We start from the raw sequence: 26,945 nt of genomic DNA, 5'->3' as shown, positions 1-26,945 counted from the left end.
ACCTAGTGTGGGATACAAACAAGGCTGTTCTGTTCTGATTTCCTGAATGGCCTTTCTGATTGCCTTTACAGGTCAAATTCACACTACTCCTCTCCTCATTTGATATTTTATACATCTTAATCAAATGATTTTATTACTACAAAACAATTAAGTGTTGATTAGTCTTATGAATCATAAAAGTAAAAAAAAAAAAAGTTCATATATATGATTCTAATGCTAAGTACTTAGCTTGCTTGTCAGAATCTGAAAGACTATTAACAAGAGAGTTGAGAATCTAACTTAATTCTAGGTAGGAGAATCGTAATATAGGTATTTGTGGCAATCTATTTGGGCAAGATCTAATTTTTTTTATTCTTTAAAAAAGGCCGATGCATGTCACAATAAATCAAACTGGAATGCAGTTCTACATCTTATTACTGGTAATGTGTATTGCTTTCAAATACAGTGCAAATCACTTCATGTAAATGGAGAATGAAAAATGTGAAGTATAAAGAGCAGTTTTTACAGAGGTTTTGTGGGGGTTCTTTGTTTTGTTTTTTTGGTGTGCTCAATCTAAGATTCTTTTATGTCAGACTGTCACAGCTTCTTTCTGAGGCTGTATGTACTCCTATTCTGTGCTGTTCTGAAATAGAAAATTTACTGGACGAGATGGCTGAAAATACTGGAAATTTTGTTACTTATTATCAGATAAGTAACACATTCGTGGAAATGAATTTTATATGTTAAATTGCTACAGAAAAAGTTTCAGCCTGCTGTTGATTTAGGATACAATTGATGACAAAATAAAGGCCAGTGACATTTTCAAAAGTACCTACATGATTTAGAAGTATTTTTTTTTTTCTATTTAAATTCAATAGGTTATGTGCTCCTTAGTCATATAGGCACTTACTTTGATGGTTCTGCATAAGCATCTGGGAATATATTAGGTTAATACTGAGTTATTCAAAAAATGCAACAACTATCCTATAACAGATTTGACTAGCTGGCCTGCAGGTTATCAAAGGTGACTATCTAATTGAATCTTTCATATTAAAAGGGGAAGTAGGCCCATACAGTTTGCTATGCTGGCTGAAAAACTGCTGTGTTATGATAGAGAAATACTTGCTGGTAATAATCTATAAATGCTAAACCTTGCTAAACACAGTTATATTGAAAAATAAATAAGCTAACAATACTCTAAAGACGTGGCTGTTCCAGAGTAGGGTAGCGTGGAAGAGTGACGGTTCAGTCACACTTGGGATACACGTGGGCAGCCGCTAGCTGTTGCAGGGCAGTGTGAGGTGTTCCCTCATGGCATTCTTTCTTTCAGCACACAGTGAGGGTCTTGCTCAACACACTAAGCTCAAAGCCCAGTTTAAAATATGCAGGCACTTATAACTAAATTACCTTTCCAGTTCCCACATCTAATACTGAGTGTCTAACAGCACAGTAGAAATTAGCCTGTGTTAACCTGGTAAAATAAAAATGATTCACAGTTCTTTGGCCTTTCAAATCCACAGACTCTCACTTTATTTTTACAGTGTATTCACAGCTGATGGAGCTTTGAGGGCTGCTGGTACTGGCAATATAACTGGCATTCTGAGGAGCCACTGTCATCTGCTGCTGACTGTCTGGAAGATGCCCACTGCCCTGGCTCTCTGAGATGTGTGGTATGTATGAGGGTGTTCAGCCATGTGAGATTTTTGTATACAGGAAGACTTCTGCTCGGAAAAGCCAAAAATAAAATTCTATGCTGTGTGCTTGGTAAAATCTGCACAGGTACTGATATATCACAATCCCAACTTTATGTAAATATCAAATGACTGAAAGTAGAAAACAGAATGAAATAACATGTTAGTGGCACATGAAGATTAATGTCAGGTAGAACTTGTAGAAAGTCATCCTAGGCAGTCATCAGTGCTACTCTTTGCTTAGTGCAACATACCTATCTGGTGCAAAAATTACATTTGTAATTCAGCATAATAAACTTCAAGAGGTTGTTCTGACTCAGCTGCAGGAACCTAGCAAAACAGTTCTGTTTTTAATCACAGTACTTTATGAAGAGTCCGTTATGCCATGGAGCTTCTATATGCTACCATTCTTTTAAAGAGCTTATGCTTTCTAGGTACTGTCTGGATCCTTAGAATCATAATATAAGGATGTTTGTTTTACAACTGATGCTACAGATAATTTGAAAATGTGGAATCAGTTCTCAGCTCCCTACCATCTTGCAGGCTATTACAGTGACTGTTTAATGTAAAATACTTAAGCAATTCTGGCAGCAGAACTCAGCATTTCTTTCTTTCTCATTATAAACACACACATATCCAAATCACTAGGCTGTATTTGTCTCCAGTGAATCTTACATTCCTTTTTGCATAGCGACAGATAAGTGCCCATCTAGAACTGCTTACGGGGGTGGTAGTTGGGCGTTCTTTGCTCTTACCTTCCAAAACAGAGCACAAAACTGAACTTGGAGGAAGCTTTGTGAAGGACAGTTCCAGCTGCTGAAGTGAGATGAATCTTCCTTTGTGGCAATGTACTTACTTAAATAAACAAGTCTTGATCAGGTAGATGGAGCTGCTTATTGCAGCCTCTGAGTAAGGTGGCTCTATGAGCTCCAGCAATGTTCTAGATTCCACTCTCAGGCAAACCCCTAGCATGGACCTTACTGTATCTTGTTCTTTACCTGCAGATTTAAGTCACAGCTAAATGAAGATACCAGGAATTCAACATTTAGGCACTGTTTGGCCTGCCTGATTACTATACCAGCTGGATTTGCAGACACGTGTACTACCTTCCTGTAGGTGACGGTGCTACTGTAATAATGTAAGTTCTTTTCAATATTTTATATTTTCTGCAGATAAGCAAGGCTATTCTAGTACGTGAAAAAAACTTACTTATAAAAAAGTAGCAACCATAAAACTATAGTGAGATGAAAACCCATGTCACACTATCCTTTAGTAAGGGACATAAGTGCTTAGTAAGGAAAACAAGATATTTCTTTTTACCAGAAACATCAGCATTCTTAAAGTAACATCTTTCCATTATCCACAGAATTCAGTCTTTGGAATTAAAAAGAGGAACAAAAGTCAAGACTTTGTATCGCCATATATGTAAACCAAACCCCAAGACAGAGTTTCAGTGTAACTTGAAGGAACACAATAGAGGATGCAAAAGTAATACAGCAATTTTAGTTATGCTAGAAGAAAAACACTTACCTCCCCATTTTTGAGGATTCAGAAGAAGATTTTGAGGAACCCCTTCTAGACTTAGTAACCTTTCAGCCTAAAACCAGCAGACACCAGGTAGAAACTTAAGGCCTGTGAATCATGCAGCTTTTTTCTTCTTCGGCAGATGCTGCAACTTTACCATAATTATGTTTAACATCTGCTAACTGCCTACGCTCAAGAAGTTAATTTTGGTACAGAACTAAAATAAGAGCAGTGCCCAAGCAGCCCAAAACATGATACCTCAGACCACAGAGGATGTGATTTAAACCCTTTTTTATATCCTGTTGGCTGTGTGAGGCAGATTCATTCCAAAGTAGCGGTGTTTATGGATACTCTTCATCCAAATTCCCCCTTACAGTACATGTCATTTAGCTACTAATTCCACTAAAGAAGTGCTCAGTGCTGGAATGCCATTTTGGTTCTAGCCTCTCAAGACCAGCCTCTGCTAGAATTTAGTATCTACTTTAGCTACCACCTAGTGAAAATTTTGCCCAGACTTCAGCTTTCAGGTACTCTCTATTTACAGTGCTAGTGTTAATTCCACTTATTGTTCTGCTACAGTCTATTACATCTTGAACAAAAGAAAGGTCACTGCTGTGTATTAATAGAAGTCTAACTGATGTTGCTTTTTCTCCAATAATACTTTCTTATTCACTCAGCTGCATTCCACTTACTTTTGTAAGTTGGCATAAGAAGGAAATCTGAACCAGTCAATGCAATAATACTAAGATGACAAGCAGGCAATTTACTTTGCTCTTGCTTTTGATCCTAAACATAAAAAGAATCTTAAGATGTATGTACTCAAACTTTATTTATTCATTTCAAATGTTTTTCTGAAGTAATACTGTCAAATTATTAGTACCCCTCCCAAACCCCCTTTTTTCCCTAAACCCTGGGGAGAAACACACAGTGTTTGTCCTTGCAGGCACTATCATAATAACCTGCTTTAAGATATGCTTGGGTCAGTTGAATGCTATTCAGTAGAGACAGCTATACACAAAAAGGTACAGTCTCTACTCATAAAAAGTAGCTAGAGCAGTGATCTGTTTTTAATTCTTGATTTCTAAAATAGCAGTTGGGAAAACTTTTGATACAAAAGAAAGATGTATGAAATACTCAAAAACTATGTGTAAATAAATGTCATCTGAAGAGATGTAATAAACGTTGATAAACCTTAGCCTCTTCGTTAACTTGATCATGAAGCGAGCTAATAAATAGTTTGTTTTTACGGTAATCTAATGTATACATTGCATTTTTTCCCTTTAGGTATCCTTTTAGATTGTAAGGTTACGCAGTGATTTAGATAATGCAACAGGTAGGTGCTGAGGAAAGCAATTAGTAGCTTACATAATTCAGTGTGCTATGTTTGATGCTATCTATCTGTTCATTCATAAAGAGTGCTTTTAAAGCAGAAATCACCTTTTTTCCCCCTCAAATTTCAAACAAAATTCATACCTTAATTTGGACACACTTTCCAAGTGAAAAACATGGTAAAAATACTTGGTGGTTTTTGTTGAGTAGATACCTCAAAAGCAAATTAAAAAAATACTGATTTTTTTTTTCCTCCCCCAATATTTCCAGCGTCTGCTTTCTAAAGTGAACATGCCAAATAAGTAATCGTTACAGGAACTTAAACAAGCTCTTACTGATTTTTCTCTCTCAGAGTTCAACAGCTTTGGTAAGATGACAATTTTTATCAGCATTTCCCATTTTCTCTTTTTCTCCTGGTGCTCTCTTCAGTTTTGTAACCGGAAACAACAGGCTGTATTAACAAAGGCTCTTCTTACAGAGATGGTATAATGGATGCTGTTAAACTATCTGACTGACCTACTGGGAAAGGAGATACAAATGAGTAACTGAAATTTGCTTTAGGTGTTTCACAGAAAAGTTTGGTACAGAAAAAGGAAGACTCTGACTACCAGGCTCAGGAGCAAATGTAGGTACACTGCTGTCATGTCCAAGTATACTGCAGTAGCTCTGCTTTGGAAGAAGTTATCCTTTGTAGTGATGAACACCACCTAGTACATCTGAATCTGAAAACAATCCAAAGCAGAATTATGTACTAAAAGAAACTATGTCCTATATGAAATATTTTCCATCTCTTTCAGGTGATACCGTGAAAACTTCATGTTAAACAGAAGTCAGATTACATTCTGAGGAAATGCACAAATCAGAAGACCAGAATTTGGGGGGGGGGGAACTTTAGCTATCTTAGTGTTATTAGCATGGTGAAGATTTTATTTCTGACAAGAATGAGATCAGAAAATGGTTCATTATCTGAATAGAAACTACATGCTGAATAGCAAAAAGAATTCAGTTTGTCTGTTAGCAGGAGAAGGTAGGGTTATTTTACAGAAATTTAAAACTGCAGCGTCTTCTTTCCGCAAATTATACCTTATCACTCTGAGAAACCCTTCTGAACAACAATTTCGCAGCACCAGGGAAAAGAGGTCAGCATGATTTTGACATAATTGCACTGTACGAGAACAAAGGCATTTAGCTGTTTGATGTGTATAATTCCTATGAGAGCGATTACATCCCAGCCCTGCCTTACTGTTCAGTTGCACTCCCATAATTCCTGGACTTTTCTCCCTTACTTAGTACTGTACTGCTATTATAGTAAGAGAAGTGCAAGAACATGGAAGATGGGGCATTTCTCCAGCTCTGTTTGGAGCAGGAAGGCAATGGGACTGTGGCTTACCTCCTTCGATGTGGACCAGCAGACAGTCACTTTTAAAAAAGTAAGTAAGTTACTTGACCAACTTGTCTGTTTAAGGAGTAGTTTATTCATTTAAAAAAAATCTCTAGTTTAAAAACTAAATGCTATGTTTGCCCTCCTCCTGCTCTTCAGAAGTATTCTCCCAAAGCTTACACTACTGAAGTAGTTGTACCCATCAGAGGGCCCCATACAGGGATTTCAATCGATGGGAGGGAGTGACTCACTCTGTGGCAAGATGTCCCGCACCAGTTGTGCATTCTGTCCATGGTCTCTAGCTTCTGACAGTCTAAAGTCTTACAGTGACAGAGCTCAATAGCTTACAGGAATAAAAGAATTATAGCATAACTTTGTATATGACAATACTAGTGAGAACTGAAGTGATCACAAATAATACCTCACTAAATGAAAGACTAGGTAACCAAGACAAGAAAAAAAGATATATATATCCAATCAGATCATAAGATTTTGTGAAGTATAGCTGTTTTCCTAACTTCTTGAAAAATCCTGTAGCCATTATTTGATGTTTAATAATTTAAGTTAATGCAAGAAATACAGATTGAGTCCCAGGCTCAAAGGCAGTCTATATACAATGATTTCAGAATTCCAAATAAGTTAAAACAGTATGGAGAAATAATGTATCCATACTTACCTTGAAATACTAAAAGTTATTTCTTAAGAAAACATGTACTCAGAAAACAGTTTTTTTTCTCCCATAAACAGATGAGACTGGGCAAGAATTCAGACTTGAACTAGTTTAAATTCCAAGGGTATCTGACTCTAATTTCTATAATTAAGCTCATTTTCATGGCTTGCTTCCAAAAAAAAAAAAAAAAAAAAAAATTAATTCAGAAGTCATTGTTTTCCAACTCTAGTTCCTAACCTACAAAAAACATTTTTGGTCAGATTTTTCTGTGTCCAAATTGTGACTGGCCGGCCTAGCCTCAATTTGGACTGTTCAAGTGAGTGCTATGGATGGTGTGAAAATATAGGAAGAATATTACCAATATAAAAATAAACCCTCAGAAAAGCAAGTAGATTTTCCAAATTAGAAAGAGAATGCCTGGAATAATCAGCATAGGCAATCAGTAGCATGCTTTATTTAGACTGAGCCTTCAATTAAATAAATGCTTTTCTCAGCAAATGAGACTGTAAGAGAATGAAGATGGCTAAATTAGTGGAATATGAATAATAAATATGTAATGGGTACAGTACAGACCCTTCTTTTCTTCCCATGAACTCTGCAGAGAATTTGGGGGGGGGGGAATGAAGGTGTTCTGCCAGAGCAATGAAATTTATCAAATGATCCAGATTATCACCCTGTAATTATTGATTAATAAATTATTTTTTAAAATAATTATTGACATGAAGCAATGTTCACTCTTATTTCATTTAAAGATTTATGACCCTCATTACAAACCACAGGTAAAGTTCAAAGAAAAGGAGGTATTTCTTCACATAACAAACTGCGAAACTTGAAACTCCTTCCCATGCACCATTGTGAAAGGTGAGTTTTCAAAAATCAAAAGTGAACGGGACAAATCCATACAAGAATTTATTCAATAGCAGTATATTAATAACGTCAGTATAGTTCAGTACGTTCCTCAAAGACATACTGTTGGAAACTGGAAGAGTATTTTGAAGAAATAACATTACATACTTCTGTCTTTTACTCTTCCCTTGTGTTCTGCTAATAAAAGCAGCAGAGTGGGCTACACAGATCTTCATTCTGGCCAATTAGTCTGTTTTTATGTTAGCTATTTGTGTTTAATGATGAAATTAGGTTGCACTTAAAGTAGAACTATGCTTATTTAAAAATCACTAGTTTCACTGGCCGTACCTTTTGCTCAATCAAGGACTGAAGAAAAAGGGCTATACTAGCAAAAATTACTGCTATATATATTTTTGTACCTTAAACTAACTAGAGCTAGATAAGAATAGTAGTAGAGCCAAAATGAAATCAAAGAGATAGAGAAGCCATTCTGTAAAGAAAAGAAGTGCCTATTAACACTCTTTCGTACCCTTTTCATAGGCAGGACAACAAAATAAAAGTAGTATCCAGGCACAGGCAGATGCTACTGTAAGAGACCGTGTGTGTGTGTGTGTGTGTGTGTGTGTGTGTGTGTGTACATGTGTGTACACACAAACACACATACAGAAATAGGTGTCTAAAGAGGGAGATGTTTTTGGCAAATAACAACCATTTAAGTCACAGCTGGCCTGTGACAAATTGTTCTTGAGTGCTTGCCCTGGAGTATTAAGCACAACCTGGCTTTTCTTTTTCCCTTCACTTCCAGCATACATCAACTTCTTAAAATTCAACGTCAGTATCTGTTCTCAAAACAGTTTTGTGCAACAAAATGATACTCTTGCAGCTTGCAGTACAAGAGCACATATTAACCATAAGCAGTCTTTGCCATACCTTTTTCTCCCCCAGGCCAGTGGTGTACATCATTTTTTCAAGACTCTAGCACTACACAGCAAATAATGATAGTACTTAGTGGTCTTTGTGAGCAAAACCTCTCCTGTGGCATTATATTGTTTTTTCTCTCATCATAATTTGAGGAGTGCTCACATCACTCCATCTGTCAAGCAGGTATTATAGCACCATAGAAAGATGTGAAACCATCAGTCATAGCACTATTAGCAGGCCTATACAGTGCTCAGGCAGTTCTCACTCAGACACTGTTCTCCAAAAAACCATGATCTGTTTCTATCAATAGAACTCCAGTAGAAGGAAACAGACTCACTAAGAAGTGACTGGAATTAACACCCTTGATTTTGTAACCTCTTGCATCTACCTTAAATGACAACATGACAGTTATTCTGTATGCCTCTTTTTACAAGCACCATACTGCCTTACCTTCTTCATTAGAAGAGCTGTGAGAGTAACATAAACCTGAATATTTAGAACTACTGCTTATAGCTCTATGAGCACTTTAATAGAATAATAAAAGTAATTAATAAAATAAAATACCATGTGCACTGTTATTAGTAAACATGATTCTACAAACTTAAAGGAAAACTCTTCTTTAATTCACTATATAAACTAAAGAACCGAGGATCTGATACAACTAATGAAGTCAGTGGGTCTGAGACAAACTACATCAAAAAGTCAAAAATATTTACAATAGGAGGACACTGAGTGCAGATACATAAACAGCTTAGTCTCATTTGAAAGACAACAGGCACCACCACAGTGTGTAGGTAGCACCTCTAAAGGCTTATTTAAACCAGCAGTTTAATTAGACTGCCTATAGAAGGCCACTTTGTGCTTAATCTTTCTTTGCAAATGCCTCTCATGATCTTTCAGATGAACATGTTTCCTGGTTTCACATAGCTACTTTTCCCATTTAAAAAAACTAGCTTTCTAACAGACATGACAAAACCAAAACAATCCTGTCTAGCCATGTGCTCCAAGGATCAAAAAAAAAAAAAAGATTTTTTTTTAATCTACTAGAACTACAGTGAAGAAAACAGTTTTCAGAAATTAGTAACAAATATTACTTAATCTCATTATAGACTATAGTAAATTAATTTAGAAACTCATAGTGTGTGCATGTGTGTCTCTTCTTCAAAAATACTGTTCTTCTAAAGTTACATAGAAAATACTAAATTTGGTCACTCTACTTACTTATACATGAGTGCATACTTACTTTCAAGTGTTGTTTAAATCAAGATCTTTTAAAGTTCAGCATATTTTTATATTATCTTTAATACTGACAGAGCACCACGTAAGCAAGTACTGAGATGATTCATTTGGTGTAAAAGGTTTGCCAAAATTGGGGTCTCATGGCAGGAAGAAGAAAATATTACTCCCGTGTCAGTTTTAGTGAAACATAGCATATGTTATCTGGTAAATTTTAGCATCAACAGCTTTCAGCACTCCCTGCTTTAGTTTTGTACTCAAATATATCTATATCTTGGCTGTTAATGTTCAGAAAGTTTTTTTTTTCCCTTTAATTCTGCTCTCTTATTGTACCATTTCAAAGAGGAGGCAGTAGGTATCACATCCTTTTAATACGCAAAAGTTGTTAGAAGCTACAATATCTACAATCATCACAAACAATGAAAAATTAAACCATTTAATAAAGTAAAGTAAGTTAGGCTGTTTTGTTTCCTGTGTACGTAAACTGAAGTATTTGGGGGCAGGTTTAGCTCAGTTGGTTAGAGCGTGGTGCTGCTAACGCCAAGGTTGCAGGTTCAATCCCCATATGGGCTACGCAGAGGGTTGGACTAGATGATCTCCCGAGGTCCCTTCCAGCCTTACCATTCTATGAGGCTGTGATTTTTTGCCACATCTGAAAAACTGAAAAATTGCTTCTTACCTAGATAAACTACCTGTATTTTTCATCCCATTCTGAACAACAAAGACTTTTCTCACTTTTTGTTGCTGGAAAACCAGATACTAGTTTAGATTTAGCTCTTAAATGTGTTCAGACACTTACTTGCTTATAGATTAGGGGTCATTAAGAAACACATACTACTATGTTAAGTGCTAAGTATCCTTATTAATTTCAGTCTGTCAGTGATGATTCTCAGGCCAAAAACATCTTTACAAGATTGTCTGTAGCTCAGCAAAAATACCCACTTTTTTTTAGGTCATAAAAAATATTTGTAATAACCTAGAAAAAAGCACACATGAATGCGATATATAGGAAAAAGTATTTCTCTTTTTACATAGCCTGCTTAATTTAAAAATAAATTAATTACATTTATCCAAGAAACATGACATTTGGATCAAATATTTTTTGGCTCAACTGCCCACCTAGATTCTTTCTTTTTCTATGTAAAGATATATGCAAACCTACTTATGTCAGCACTATGAAACTCTTAAAAGCTGAATATGCATTTCATGAGCAGAATCGATTGACTCCAACAGATCTCTCAGATGAGAAAGTTAGGTCAGCTTATTCTCAGTTTTTGCACACAGGTGTTTTTCTGTACTTAGCTTCTGCATGTAAAGGAGGCAAACCTTTGAAAATTGAGGCTAACCATTCAGAAGGTTTACAAATAGGCTTTCAGAAACATAAATTCACTTAAATAATAAACATTGTTCTGAACTGAGTTGATTCTCAGTGTCAATAGAATCCCTTTTTCAAGGTCAGTATTGTTTATAAATGCATTTAAAGAAAAGTCACAGGAAGATTTCTTAGATACTCACAAGTATGGTTTAACTTTGCATAGTAGCAATACATCTTTACAAGTGCCAGATTTTCAATTTATAAATATTTATCATAAGGACATGATTATATCTTTAATTAGCCCAACTGTTAAGGACACTTCTAATGTGAGAAATGTAATTCAATATTTCGTAACAGATGTAGCCTCTACAGTTAGTCTTTTATCTCTGCTGGTAATGAGTGGATACTTAAACCAAAAACATTATGTAATATATAACTGACTGTAAGAGAATAACCACGCATTTAAACTTAAAACAGATAACAAATTTGCTGAAGTTACTTACTTTACCCCTGTAACATCACAGTAAAGGATCTTATTATTTCCTACATATATCCATGGGAATTTGTTTACAGAAGGTACTAAATTAATTTATTGCCCTCCTTTCCCATTCTTCTCTGTAATCAGATGAATCATGCCTCTGTATTCGACACTTGTAGAAAACATATAAAACTGGGATAGTTTCAGGTCTGGTCCTGTTTTTTTGGGCCCATCTATTAGCATCAACATTTCCAAACACAACAACCCCTGTGAGAGTGAGAGAGACAGAGAAAAAAGAAGGAAGGATTGATGAGTAGGAGAAGAAGAATCCAGCCTGGAAGATTCATTAAAAAGGAGACTTACTTTCTTCTAGAATAAATTAAGGGGTAACCATTTTAAACTGGAAGTCATAATTAAAAAAAAAAAAAAATAGATTTCATTACCAGTTCTCTGAGTTTTAAACCTCCAAGAATTTATCAAATGCAGTGAGGGGAAGAAAAAATTAATGGCTAAGGATATAGGGAGATCAACGATTCTTTGGCAAAGCAGAGAAATACAGAAAATAACTGGTATCATTGTGTACCTGTGCATCTATCCTACCATGATAACTGCCTGTTTGTAATCTTTTCACAGCATTTTATGAACTTAAAAAGATCATTCTTCAAATTAATAAAAAAGTGGAAACAGAATGCCTCTGTTACTAAGGAAACTGGGAGCCAGCTTTTGATTCTCAGCATTCTTAGTTATACTGCTCTTTTTATTCATTTAATTAGCAAAATGTTTGGTTCTTAGGATTGTGAATATTACTTATTGACTCAATTTGTTATTGTGTAAAATAATAAATAGAAGATTGATGTTTTAAAATACTCATGAAAGAACCAAAAAACACATGTCATTCCTTGGATGATTTGGGGGGGTGGGAAAGAGGGGCATAATGAGAGATACGGGAGGCAGTGTAAGAATGGGATGCTGACACATACAGGCATTTGGAAATTTCTTCATAACAGTCTTATTTTACTGGCTTCCTATTTGTCCCACTCTCCATCATTTAAAGCTTAGTCAAGTAGCGTGTTACAGATTTTATCTTTTGAATAAGCCTCTGGATCTATGTTAGCAGAATGAATCTGAAATAATCCCTCTAAGGAAAATAAGTATTGAGAAAGCCAGTCTGCATCAAGTTTAAACACAGAAACAAATGCATTGCATACTAATGTACTTTAACTTAACTATCACCATAAATCATTACAAAAGAGTTTTATGAGGCTAGCCAGAAAAAGAAAAAATATGACTCACCATTTTATACTGATAAAAGTTTCAGTCTACACAAATTCTACTTTGATTGCAGAAGAAGGTTATGCGATATATTCTGATAAACTAAAGCATTGTCCAGTGGGACACAATGTTAGTGCCTAAAGTAGAATCACCACCTACAATGATAACATATTACATAATTCTCTTTATCTCTTAATTAGTTATCTCCCCATTAGTACTCAGTGTTGCCAAATGTTAGTAAACCATTTGGGTGACAGAAAACTCCAGGACAGAACTGTTTTGGTTTCTACATTAATGCTTATTTACTGAGATGTACTTTGTATTTTCAGACGACAATATATAAGCATGTTGCTGCCTAGCTTCCTGAAGTACTTCCCACTACATTAATGCTAGCACTAACTTAAAAAGAGAAAGCACACATAAATAAATGCTTTTCTTTTTCAAATTTACAGTGAAAATACATGAAATGACCAATTATCCCAGAGGGATTATTATTTTCTGAAAAGTTTCATATTGCATGGGTTCCTTTGATTTGCCATTTTTATTAATCATATAACATATGCAAAATTTGGGAGTACCACCTTAGAAGTCACTGTCTCGAGCACTTAAAATGAAAAACTCCAAAACTCTATGACAAACACCCATTAAATGTATACAGTGAGGCAAGGGAAATACGGGTAAGATGTACAGACTCACTGATTTAAGATACAGTAATGTACACGCCTATCTTATATACATACATATTTCAAATTATGTTATCTTCAGATCTCTTGCCTTTTTTTGTTTTACATGGTGTTACTTTCTTCCATGTATAAGCACACAATCCTACTGTTCAAATAAAAAAATTTTCCTGCTGTTATAATAAAGCCAAAATTCCTAACCAAGATCCTCCTAGTGTCCAAAAATGGCATCTTTATATCTCCTATTAAGATATTATGAGGTTTTCTCAGCATGTCTCATCTGTAAATCTTGAATCTGCAAATATGTCAGTCCTCTGGAAAATTCCCAGATAATTGTGAATTCTGGCCCTACTTACTGGAACCAGGAGGAGATCCAGAGTTTGGAAATTAGGCTGGTTTTGGATGAGGCCAGGCATAACAATTACATGAGAAATTAGGAACAGTATCAGAAGCAATTTCCATTGTTCAGTAATCCAAATAACATGTTCTTTTATAGAGACAGAAAAAATGGTATTCTGATGCAGGGATGGCAGGAAATTTTGGGGGACTGGTACACTCCAGGAACATGAAAGCAATTAATAGGAAACAATGTGAAAAGCATGGAAGAGTAGCTGCTTACTGCATATGTCTCCATGGTATTCAAATTTCATCAAAGCTAAGAGACTTGGTAAAATATGCTTAGAGTTCTCTGCCTTTCATCCCAGAAATAGCCCCTATTAGTAATGGATAAACAAAGGATTGATCTTAGCAGAGCAAGACCCTTTTTAACAACTCCCTTTAAATCTGGAGTATATTACACTCTAGATTTAAAGTTGGCTCAGTGTGGGAGAAAACCACCTCACAGGCAATTCTGAATTCTGTTTCTCTGGCTACATAACACACAAATTCTTAATTTTTTTTTCCTGATCCTGATACCTGATCTTCCAGTCCTTAAGCAGGAAAAAAAAACCCCAAACCCAGATTGTCTTTTATCAGTGAATACTTGTGAAATGCAATCCTTGCTATTTATTTTACAGACTTTCTCACTTTGAGTTTTTCACTTTACACTCCAAGTTGTAAATTATTTTGGTACTTTCAACAGATGATTAGCCTTAGTTGAAAATGTTGATACAGGGGGAACTATGAGGCTTATAAGCAGTATCTAAAATTTCTTGAAAACTCTACCATTCAAGTTTAATGTATTTTGTCTGGCAGTATAACCATCAACAATGAAACTAAAACAAAAATTGCAAGATAGAAAAGTACAACAAAATACCTGCTTTATGAAACTTCTCCATTATCTCCTGACGAACTGATTTTTCCAAGTTGAAATAGTCATGTTCTTCATCAGGATTCCTCAGGAATAGAGGGATGTGCTGAAATACTATTATATGCTTGCACTTACGTTTTTCTGCTACAGCCAGCTGTCCATTAAGCCACACATCCTGGGCTTGCTTTAACTCTGGGCATTTAGAAGAATCAAAGTATAACTGAGAATTTAGCACAAGAAAGAAAACACCTCCAACCCAAAAGCTGAAATAATCATCTCCCCAGTTCTTGCAGTAAGTCTCTATTGTTTCTCTGGTTGGAGTATTGCCAATATCATGATTGCCGCTGACAAATACTAACGGGATGTCCTGGTCAGTGTTCTTCAGAACATTCTTCAAATCCCGCTCTTGGTCCTTTCTCCACTGAGTTCCTATAAAAAATAAATACACTTTAGTGTTTATGTTCTCTTTCTCTATCCTCATTTCTTGCTTTTATTTATGGCAATACCAGTATAGTAAGCAAATACTAAATGTTAGATTTTTTAACATGATGATATGCAGGAATATGAGTAAATTTGCACTTCAATATCATATATTAACACAATATGAATTCCCTCTTCTTTTCCTTCCCAGTCCAGTTCTCAGTAACTTCCATTAAACAAGGCTCTGGATGGGTACCAACATGCAGCATAGCAGCACATGATATAAGGGTGAACAGCCAGTATTTCCCCCCCAGAGCTTTTCCGCAGGTTGATGTTTTTCATCTGTAGACTGAGAATCTAGTGAAAAAAAATGCAAACTCATCGGATGGTGTGATTCAGCTTTACCAAGGGTAAAAAAACAACAGAAACATCTGTTTTATATTTTATGTCTCTGCAAAGGAATTTAAGTCTTTTTCATTACCAGAACTACTTTAACAGCAAAAAAGTAATTAGTGTCTTGTGGCAACTTGTCTGTACAATGAGCCTGTTTTAATAATGTACATGGCATTAATTTCAAAGAAGGGTAATTGTGTATTTTGCTAGTTTCCCCACCTCCATCTCAGTTTTATAATAGTATGCATACCCTTCTGTTGGTCAGAAATACTTCTTTTTCTAGGAAGGTATAATTAATCACTAGACTAATTTACAGTCACCACAAATTGAGAAAGATTAAAAAAAATGTTATAGTAAGGATGATAGAGATATTCTTTCAAGTTTTATAAAGAGTGATACAGAGGTCACTAATGGATGTTTATTATTCATGAATTAAATTGCCCATTTATAAAACATATTTTGCCCTACAGAAAAATATATATAATATGGGCCCATTTCACAAATAATAGCTGCAGTTTTTAACCAAGAAATTATAACAATATTTTTATAAGAACTCTGAAATCAGGTTTGTAATATACATTTACATATAGGTCTATGCAAATTATCATGTATTATAAAATTTGCAGTTTCTGTAACTACACCTATGTATTTATTATACATAAAAATTTATAATGGTTATCCTGTCACATAATTGTGAGATAAAAGACTTTTTTTCTCCAAGTTTCTTCAAAATGGAGAGGATTACTATGTTGACAAACGCTGACCCTAAGTAACTGTTATTAGAGAAGATTTCAATTCCTTTTCTATACCCTATAGATACAGTCGTAAGAACTGCAGCATTCTTTGAAACTAATAATCATAGAAATTTATTGCTGTTGCTAAAATTCTATACAGTATAAGGAAAAATATTGGTAAAAAAAAGAATCCCACATTTACATTTATGTTTAAATGTGAAAATGTGCATGAGATTTGGTGTGTGGTACATAAATTCCAAAGAAGAAAATCCCCAGCTCTCTTGTGTTTAACTACTCTACAGGGCAGAAGGTCATTTTAGGAAAATCTTCAAGTAACATGGGAAATACTGGGCAAATATTCAGGTGTGTTTGAGAAGGTAGGTGATAGCAGATCAGTTGGTAGCATATATTAACGTACCAGGAAGCGGGTCAGTTTAGGCCATCTTTCCAATTTTGGAAAATACTAATGGAAAAAAAAGAAGTAACATCTCATGTTATGTGGAGGAAAAAAATGGAGTTTCCTACATGAAACCAAAACCAATCCTTGAGCAGAGAAAACATACCTTGTTTCAATATGAGCTCCATACTAAAAAACTAAATAAATCGGCTGTGCTTTGTTGTCTGTGAGGGCAGGGAACCTGACCAAAGAAACTCTTTGCCGTGCCATGCCCCTTCCTCCTATGTAAACAGCTAGAAACTTCAAACCATAAATATGAAAATATACTCTATGGGGGACAGGAAGAAGGAAAGGGGAAGGATTTATTAAGGTAGATGTAAACATAGTACACCAGTGCAAATGTATATACTATCACTTTGGGAAATTTAACTAATAGTTTTAGTGTATAAAGAGTTTTACGCACAAGTTACAGAAATAATGTATAGAATTATGTATACCTCTTCCCAGGAGTGAATTTTAAGTTCTACAGATTAACACTTAGATTAGACTTGTCGACAGTAAGGCACTGGTTCTCTCATTTAATGTGATACTATTCCTACAGCAACGGAGTGACATATTCAGTGTTTTACTGCAGAAAAGAGATTGCTCAAAATGGAAAACTTTGGAAAAGGTCTCTGTCCAAAGAGTTTAGGAAATTATAGTAAGTAAAGATTATTTTAGGACAATTATATTTTGGCTTGAACTTTTCTTGGTAAGGTCAAAACAACTTCGAACTAGACCACTAGAGTGATTATTGCCATAGCATAGAAAAACAGCCCCTTTAATCTCTGCCAGGCCCAGAACTAGCCTTAGAATTAGAATTAGTTAGTTATTACAATGATTATGAAGAACATTTTTATTTGACTATTTATATTTCTTGAGCTTAGACAGGCATTGGGTGGAGGCCAAAAGGAAGAAAAAATAATGTTAAATGGCCACTCAAAAAAATAATTTGGGAAGTGTCAGGATAAATGTAAAAACTGAAGTTTATTTCTGTTCTGTTTGTCCTGGCATTATGTACAGCGGCATTTTAAAATCTCAAGCTACAATACTCTGTGTTAGGTTCTGCAAATACCACCTCGCCTTAAAATAAATGAATTAACATTAATAACTAAGGATAGTTTTGCATATGAAAAGCATAAAAGTGAGAACTGTTGCTAATGCAGCTGTGTACAACTTTCTGGAGGTTCCTGCTCTACCCTTTTGAGTGCTGAGCAACCTCATACAGGGGAACTGTCACAGAATCACAGAATCAGTAAGGTTGGAAGGGACCTCTGGAGATCATCTAGTCCGCAGTACAGCTTTCTGTCATAGGTTGTATCGCTATTTGTGTAAGCATTTCCAAAACTCTATCTTACACTGCCTAAAGAAGTCAAATCATCCTGTCTCTGCTTACTGGAAGAGCAGATTTCAGGAAAGAAAGCACTTTTCAAGTGTTTTTTTTTTTTTTTTTTTTTTTTTTTGCTGAAGCTTTAGTCAGCAGAAGGTGAATTCACAGATTATCCTGCCAATACAGAACCAACTGTACTTTACTAATTCAACTTTACTAATTCACACAACAGTTTTCTTTGTTATTCCACAGAGGACATATGCATAAGAAAGGTGTTTTTTTTTTAAACGCACCTAGTTACAAAACACTTTGAAGTACTGTTTACCCAACCTAAAGTTCTGTAATGTATGCTTATCACAATTTTTTGTATCAGAGGCAACTCTTCATTTACATCATTTTTTCCCCGAAGTATTCCAAGCAAAAACGTTTTCCCTGCTCCAAATGGTAGTGATTGACAGATGCCCTCCATCACCCCAAATCATATGACATGCTATTCTTTATATTCTCTTTCCTCCCTTCCAAGTTACTCAGTTTTGTCACCCTTCTCTCTTTCCAAATAAACAATCTGCCTGTTTGTTCTTGCTCCACTGGCCCTGATCTTGCTGACATGCCACACTATTTTTTGGTACGTATATCCTGGTAATTTCTTCCCTTTCCAGGAATTCCATTAAGCTCCTATCCCTCCTTTTCCTATATATGATGTTTCTTGTTTCTCCCGTGCCTAAATGTTGCTGTTTGTTAGTACAGTCAGTGATTTGAGTTGGCCAGCTGCATGTATCCTGCTCCCCCTTGGCTATCTGGAATCCCTTGGAGTTTCTCATGTTGTTGTTATTAGCGTAGCCATAGCTCTGCCTGGCCTTTTGCCCACACGCCTCAACAACTCGCTACTCCAGTGAGCAGCACAGTAGGGAGGATGCTGTTATCAGACCTACTCGCGGGCAGAAAACCAGTCATGATGCACTTAATACGGCCACCGGCATGCTATGGGAGCCATAAGACCTGGCACCCAAGGCATCAGTAGTATGACCTGGGTGTCCTGTGTGGGTAAGTGACTTGTTAGAGGGCTCCACAGTGGTGAGCTGGACTAGACGACCTCCAGAGCTCCCTTCCAGCCAGCATTTCTGTGATTCTATGAACAGTGCCCAAACACCAGGCCAAATAGCCACTGCAACAGTACAGGAAAATAAAACTAAACAGAAGGTATTTTATATCTTTCTGGTTCATAAAGAATTACACAGTAATTTCATCTTGCTTGAATTTGACTCCAGAAGTAGAAAGAAAAAAAAATCTCACTGAACAAAGATTTCTCTCTTGGGAAAGAATAAGAAAATTTTGCAAGCAAGTGACAGCGATGTATCTGAATCTGAGAAATAATGTTCACCTGACATGCAAAAGTGTTTCCTCCAGAAAGGAGTGAGAAGAGAAGATCTCCAATTTGAGGAGTTATTTAAGACATGGAAATTCTAGTGAGGTAATCTGACTTCTTTCATATAAGGATCAAAGGTGTCGGTCATAAATTAATAGAGAAAAAGTTGTCGGGATTCAGTTTCTTGATTTATATGATGACATTGCATTTCAGAGAAAATGCTGTCCAAAGATCGTTTCAGAAGTCAGTGACTTGTTTGCCACAAGCTGAACTTAAGCCGTGTGGCAGAACTAAATCAGCTCATGCAATTATTCTGAGGTTGCTGCTGTTTCTAATCCTTCTTCCGGTGTTAGTTTTACTTGGGGCTCAGAACGGTGCAACTGGCTTAACTGTTCTGCAAATCTCAGCACAGATGCTACTGTGTCATGATTTTACTACAAGAAAAAGCTGTAGACATTAAAAAAAAAAAAGTAACCTAATGTCAGTGAGTTTAACCTAACAACTGTCTTGAGAAACTTGCCAAATAGGACCCGAACTGAGACGGAGTACTCATTTGCATTCCCCTGGCCATCCCACAGGATTACGGTGGTGTCTGCAAGGCCTTTGCTTAGGTCAGACTGAGGATCTGCTCAGGCACACCCAGGGGGAAGTTACATAAGAAGCCTTCAGCCAATTTAACAATTCATTGGTCCTGAAATGAGGACGTGCTAGCCCCATGCCACGTACTCTCACCCACCAACATTACATCTGTTCTCATTTTGTTGAACCCTTCCAAGAACCAATTCAGTTCAGCCACCTGGCTGGGAAGTAACCCAACAAGGAAAAGTGCATCAGTTGAATCCACCCTTGAAATGGGTGAATCAGAGATGGGTCTAACGGGGAAAAAGGGGCCAAAGGAAGGCACGGAGCTACGTGACTGCGCAGGTGGAGGGGTGACAGTAAGCTGTTAGATGAGCTTGTCAATTAGAAAAGTCAGGAACTGCTCTAAAAAGGATCAAAGGGAACAATTACTACATACTAACTAAAATCCAAATAACTGACTGCTTTTGTTAGGAATTTATTTAGAATTGAACCTCAGTATTTCTTTTGTTATGTGCCTCATAAGTCATCAGAAAGACCTGCATTTTTGTTCATTTTACCTGTTCAGAAGTGGTAGAATTCTGCCAATTATGTAAAGAAGAAAATGAAAAAGTGTAGCACAATCCTTTCCTGGCTTTCTAAGCTACTTAATCTCAGTATTTCAATGCATTAAAAAAATGGCTCCCAAAACTTTTGCGGTGTTACAAATACATCCTATTAAAGGAAAAAACAGATTTCCATTTTGAAAAAGAGAAAAGTTAAAAAGATGATCATTTAACTGTCAGCTTTTATTCAAGTTACACTCTTGAAAAGAACTGATACGACAACTGCAATTTGATTAACACCTAACCCAAGTGTATCAACAGGTAAGAGCTAAAATGTAATTTTAAATAATACACAAAATATCAGATAGCAATAGTAACTAAATCTGATAACAGTAAAATAAAAAATACCAAATGCCATTGATGAAAAAGGAATTAATAAAAACATTGGGCCCATTCCTTCTCTAATTTATAAATAAGTCAGGAGAATTACTCTGTCATCAAAAGATGAACAGTTTTTGCAATCATACAACATTATAAATGAACAAAAGACAGATGTGTGTATTTTCCTAGGCCTTACAGTTCATTTCCTATCCTTTGCACTGAAATTACCTTAATCGGAGACTCTAGCTGTTTTCTCCTTTTCTTCTGGAGGACTTTCCATAGTACTATTCCCTAAATTTCAAGGGAAGGTAAAGGGGCAGTATAAGGCTATACTCACAGTACCCTCCTTTTGTAAATGCCTCCACAGAAACAAGTTTAAATACTATTTCTATCACGCTGTCACAGAACAGTCTCCTTCCGTTCAAAATGCCTATCATCTCTGCTGTCTCTCTGTGGATACTTAGCTCCAGATCAACAGGACAAACTGAAACATCCCTTCCAGTACCTCTCTGCTAGGGCCTTGCCAGTGACAGCACCACCACCATGCCTCCTCCTCCAGCCTCAAACTAATGGTATCATCAAGGCACAAGGGCTTGAGGAAACTGTTCCTGCATGACACCTCTAACACATCCAACACTTACCTACTACTGTATCTAACTTAACTGGTTTAACTGAGATCTAATCACATTGTATCTCAGTTACCAACAGTTTCTGACCTTTGCAAGTGTGATCTGGGCTCTCAGGGCATCCCTTCAGAGCACTGCTGCAGACTGAAGCTCTGACTCAGTTACTCGACTTGCTGCACTCTTTCACTGCCTTCCCCATCCCATCAGTACAGGCTGCTCATCTGCACTGTCATGGCCAACGTCTACCCCACATCTCATTGCTTACATCCCTTCAAATCAATGATTCTCCACTGTGCACTTGGCCGTGAACAGCTGGAAAGAAACACCTTGCTACCCCTCTTCAAAATCCATTCTCCTGGCAGATCTGTGAAAGTGTGACAACAGACACACCACTGGCAGAAAGAGAAGCTCCATCACGCTGTCCGTTCCAGCCTTTCCAATGTCCTTGAGCTCAGCCTGAGTTTATTTTTTCCCTTTTGCCATAATGATGTCATACAACACACTGCATCATTCCAAGTTAATACATACAAGAATACACATTTGATTACTCAACTTCAATAAACTCAGCATAGTCATACCCTAAAATAGATTATTCTGGCTTAGACTGTGCTGTAACAGCCAAAATGTCTCCTCTCTCTTCTTCAGACATATTTATCTCTAATATTCAAATAGACTGAAAACATTAACTTTATGATGTGCAAAACCCACTTATTACATAGTAAAACAATAATTTAAATATAATTATATTCACTGCTGGACAAACTGCCTGTTCAGTCTAACTTACAAAGAAACCTTATTTCATTATTTCCTACTAAAAACCAAGAACTACAATACTTACTTGTTTACCGCTGTAAGCAACTGATTTTTTCAGTGCATTAGAAACAAGTAATAATCTGTTCCGAGACATAAAAAATGATCACACTAAAGAATTTTCCTGCATGAAATCACACAAAAAAAATTGTTTTTATAAGTTTGGGCATTGAAACAAGAAGAAAATTTAACTCCAGTTTTAGCTAATAGTAAACAATTATTACATTACAGAAATGCCAAAAAACAAAAAGCGAATGAGACAGCCTATTCAGGGCATAACTGCTCCTAGAGTTTCAGTGCACTGCATTAAATGTAATGACTGTAAATGCTGACGTTCTTCTGAGTTCCAGCCACACAGGTGTCCACTTAACAACTTAATTCATGGGGTTTACTGTTCCACCTTCTGCTGTGAAAGTAAGTATTATGCTTCATTTAAGCACAATTCTGCTCTTCTACCCTCACACGTATCTTAGCAATTCAGAGCTTTCACATCAAACGTAGGTCATTATTGCCTTTGCTTTTTTTTAAATGACAGACAAGGTTTTAATTTCCCTTCTGTTTTTAAATGACTGTATGTGAGAATTTTGGGGCTTTTTGAGGTCTTCACAATATTTACAGTTTCATACTGAGAAGTTATCAAGACTAGTAACTCTTTAAAATACTAGTCCCTTAAGACCAATAAAATTGTCCTCGCTGTTAGATCGCAAAGTTCTTTCAATGGAAGGGTGTAAATACATACGAAGAAATTTATTTATCCTGATGTCTAAGGCATTGTCCACTATCTCAAAGACATCTTTGCTACCAGGAAAAACATGTCATGAAAAGGTAGTTGATATCAACCATGGTTTAACAAACCGTTTCTTCCTTAGAATATGCTCTCTTAGCACAAATCTTTTGCTCATGTCTTTCTTCCACAGTCATGTAAGGCTGAGGGTGTTCAAAGAAGAGACTGCAACAGAAACAAGCAGTACACCACGGTCAGAATCACCGTGCAGCCTGCTCAGAGTCACCTGTAGGAACTAGATGCTCTCTTTCAATTGACACCCATCCAAAACATGTTATTTCCCTTTGACTACATAAAAGTTAGCAGATTGGAAAAGACAGAATTAGTTCAGCTTGATTGAGTCAAAATTATGTGGACTAGATCTTCCAATTCCAAGAAAACAATGCAACAAAGATTCTAACAGTGATCCATTTACAATGTGCCAGATAACTCCTTGTGGGTGTTTCCTACATGTATACATTTTCATAGGTTTGCAGAGGGGAGATGAACTGCTAAGGCTGAGAACAGGATAAACCAACCTAAAACGTCTTGGGCTGAGAAGGAATCAATAAAAGAAATTGTAACTGGATTTCAAGAGATTAAATGTGTACTAGAACATGAAGAAAAAACTAACGGTGTGTGTCTCTCTCTTGTCTATATATATAAACACATATAATTTTACCTAGTACATTGGAACAGTGTATGATTTGAGTTAATCATAACTCAAATATTTCCACATCTCAAAGAATTTCACATAGAAGGAGTAAGATTATGAAAGTCAACAGGACTTGTTAGTTCCACTGTTGTCCAGACTACAAATAAAATGAGTGCACACTTGCTCAAGACAAACATTTCCTTCCCACCACACTATGGTTTCTTTGCAATATGAGATGACAAGATATTGCTGAAAACATACCCTCCATGCATGGAAAGTATCTCATGCTTCCCTGCCTGTAGGCTGATTAGAGCAAATTAAATTTCACACTAAGCAGCCTGGAGGCTGTGAATGCTCTATTAGGTTTTACTAGAATCACATAATTACTATAAAATGTTTGTTTATGCAACCATAGTGACAGTTCTTGAAATAGGTATTAGATGTTTAACAAACATTGTCCTACCTACCCAGTTTCTTAGATATTACTAACTAACAATAGCATAAGGGTTTGGAGGAAAAAAAAAAAAAAAACAAGAATCCTTTGCTTTGGGTTCCATGATACCCAGAATACCCAAGTTTGTGACGGCTTGCAATAGCAGAAGAAATGGATTCAGTGTGTTAACTAGTTTAAGCTGCTTCACTGGCAGCAAATTAGATCGAATATAAATATTGCTCATGTTATTTCAGGTGAGGAAAAAACATCGATCAGTAACATAAAAAAGTACACTCACTATTCCACAAATAAAATTTTTTATCTATAGTCTGATTCAGTGTAAACATTTCAACTCCACTACTTTTGCCTTATACCTAAGAAGTCAGCCTGTGATTTTTCCATTTCATACTCCATTACAAATCTCCAGTGACAAAGATAGAGGAATTGGGATTTAGCTAATGATTTTGCTGAAAATGCATGTGACAGAATAGGGTACAGCTGGCTCCTCCACAGCTGTGCAAGGCTGATGATAGTTTAAAAAAACAAACAAACAAACAAACAAAAACCTAAACTTATTTCTGTTAGTAAACCAAGCAGCCAGTTCAGAAAAGCAAAAAGTAGCAAATGTAGTAAAGGTGACATACAGTAATTTTTTAAAGCTTGAACCATATTTTAAGCATTTTATCTGTAGATACATTTTTTTTTTCACATGCTATATATTTACTTGCTATATAGACAAATCAAACAGACCAGCACTCATGCTCTTACCTTCTAGACGAGAAAAGGAAATCTTTTAAAAAACTATTGCATTTTTAGATAAAATTAAACTTACAAAAAATATCTGCTCCTATATATGTTTTCCTAGGGCAGCTAGAGCAGCTTTATCCGGCAAATCTTTTTTTTTTTTTTTTTTTTTTTTTTTTTTTTTAATTAATGTTTCTCTATTCTAGCAAAAATGGTTATGCAGTGATAGTTTAAAAGCAGTAATAAAAGCAGTTCTCAATCAGATTTACTGTGATAAATCTCTTTTTAAGAAAGCTATTGAACATTATCAGACTTTTCCTTCCTTTGTAGGATATTTTGGTAATTCAGTATATACATTAAAAACTTGTATGAAATCTGATTTATTCAGCTCATAAATGTATAAATGGCAGTTTGTACATTTGCATACAAGCTTCAGCATTACATTCATATCACATCTTGTGTGCAAAGCCCACTAGCAACAACAAAGGGCTCCAAATCTTGAACACTCAGTTACTGAAATGCGAACAAGATACTTCAATATCTTAAGTAATGAAGCACAACTACAGTAGTGGACCTCTTAGAAAGTATGTCAGAATAAATCAACTGCAGAACTATTAAAAATTTACAAGTTTGCAGATTAAACTTCTGTGAAAGGTTTGCTGAAGAGGAAAAAGAATCTTCATATGTAAATGACTGCTGACTTTATTAAATATAACTTGAAACTTCTATTTTAATATTATCTCAACATTCCTTTTCAGAAAAATGTGAATCCAAAACTGAAAAATATCTAAAATTTTCTGGACAATATCAGCTTTAAGTCTTACTGAAATCAAGTGTTCACTGATCTTTCCTGGTCAAGTCCAAGACTGGTCTGTAAATAAGAGAGTTCAAAATACTCACAATAGTGATGTACCCCTACTGCTGAACAGAAAAAGAACAACCTAGATTGTAAACTATAATGCTTTGACTAGGAACATTTACTATAGTATTGACTTTCCTCTCGATTTAGGAAACTGAACAAGTTAGAGTTTTGTTACCCTCTAAGGCAGATGCTTGTAATTATCATGGAGCCTATGCTTTAAGATTTGTCATCTATAGAAAACTACAGTTTTGAAGAAAGTCATATTCATGTACTCGGTATTTAGCAGAAATATGAGAAGTACTCTGAACTGCAGGCAGCAGTTGCACATCAAATTTAGGAATCTGAAAGAAGCTAAAGGTAATCCGGTTAGTAATTCTCTCAGGAGAAAAATGCTTTAAAATGTTACAGTGATTTCAGAAATGAAACCATACCACTCTCGGGACAATAGAACCATCAACTTTGATGTTTCTCAATTCTGAAGCTGTCTATTCTGGATATAAATAACTTCACTCTCTACAGTGTACGTGTCATAGTTTATAAGAGGTACTGATTATACAAAAGCCAGCATGCCCAGCTCATCTTGCATCCTGATCATCAAATTGTCAAGCAGAAGTCAAATGGAGAAGTACTGATTTGAAAATCATGTCCCTTAATTGCTGCCTAGATATGAACTTAGAATCCTAATACTTGGCACCTGTTTTTGAAATCTTAGTGCATATAATCACCTCTATTACTATATGAAAAACAACCACTTAGAGGAAACACAAGATTACAGAATGGGGTACATAATTTGCAGGATACACAAAGCCAATAGTTTTGTCTGCTGTTCACATGCAGCATACAGTAATGACCTACCAATTGAGTTATTTGTGGTAAGGTTTTATTGAGGAGATAGTGTTAGAGAGAAGCAATGTGCAGAACTAGTAAGCGGGGAGGGGGAAGACATTCAGAGATGCATATGCACTTATACCATTGCACATGGGCTTGGCAACTGGCTGGCAGGTGAAAAGGTCCCTGAAAAGTCAGGGTCCGTGGGACTGGCAAGCAGAGAAAGGGGGAGCCAGGCAGAGACCCAGGATCTCTGAAGCAGACAGGAGGAGCAGGAGAAGGGAGAGGAAGAGTGAGGGACACAGGAGCAGGCAGTGTGCTCGCAGCTCCTGCAGTGCCACAGCAATTTTATGACCACAATCCCCATGACAATGATTTTTTCCCAAATTCAAGATCTTGTCTTTTATAGGATAGTAGACTTTCTAGATAGTTCTTGTCTTTTGACCTCTGCCTCTTGGACTAGCTGCCG

The 26,945-nt window shown here is 36.1% G+C and overlaps 1 protein-coding gene across 4 annotated transcripts in view; it reads right to left on the bottom strand.

Annotated features, from left to right (window-relative positions):
* The window catches only part of CPPED1 (calcineurin like phosphoesterase domain containing 1), a 51,902-nt gene that overhangs the window by 3,253 nt on the left and 21,704 nt on the right, over positions 1–26,945 (bottom strand). For 3 of the 4 annotated variants that reach the window (XM_062588672.1, XM_062588675.1, XM_062588674.1), the window contains one exon: positions 14,578–15,000. In XM_062588672.1, the coding sequence (XP_062444656.1) occupies positions 14,578–15,000 (423 nt within the window). Of the gene's footprint in view, positions 1–10,587; positions 11,638–14,577; positions 15,001–26,945 lie in introns of those variants that run through there. The other variant, XM_062588673.1, reaches the window with a different exon arrangement.

Source organism: Rhea pennata, chromosome 15 (genome assembly GCF_028389875.1).
Source record: "Rhea pennata isolate bPtePen1 chromosome 15, bPtePen1.pri, whole genome shotgun sequence".
Classification (NCBI taxonomy): Eukaryota; Metazoa; Chordata; class Aves; order Rheiformes; family Rheidae; genus Rhea; species Rhea pennata.
Note: the sequence above shows the minus strand (reverse complement) of the source record. Positions and strands in the feature narration are given on the sequence as shown.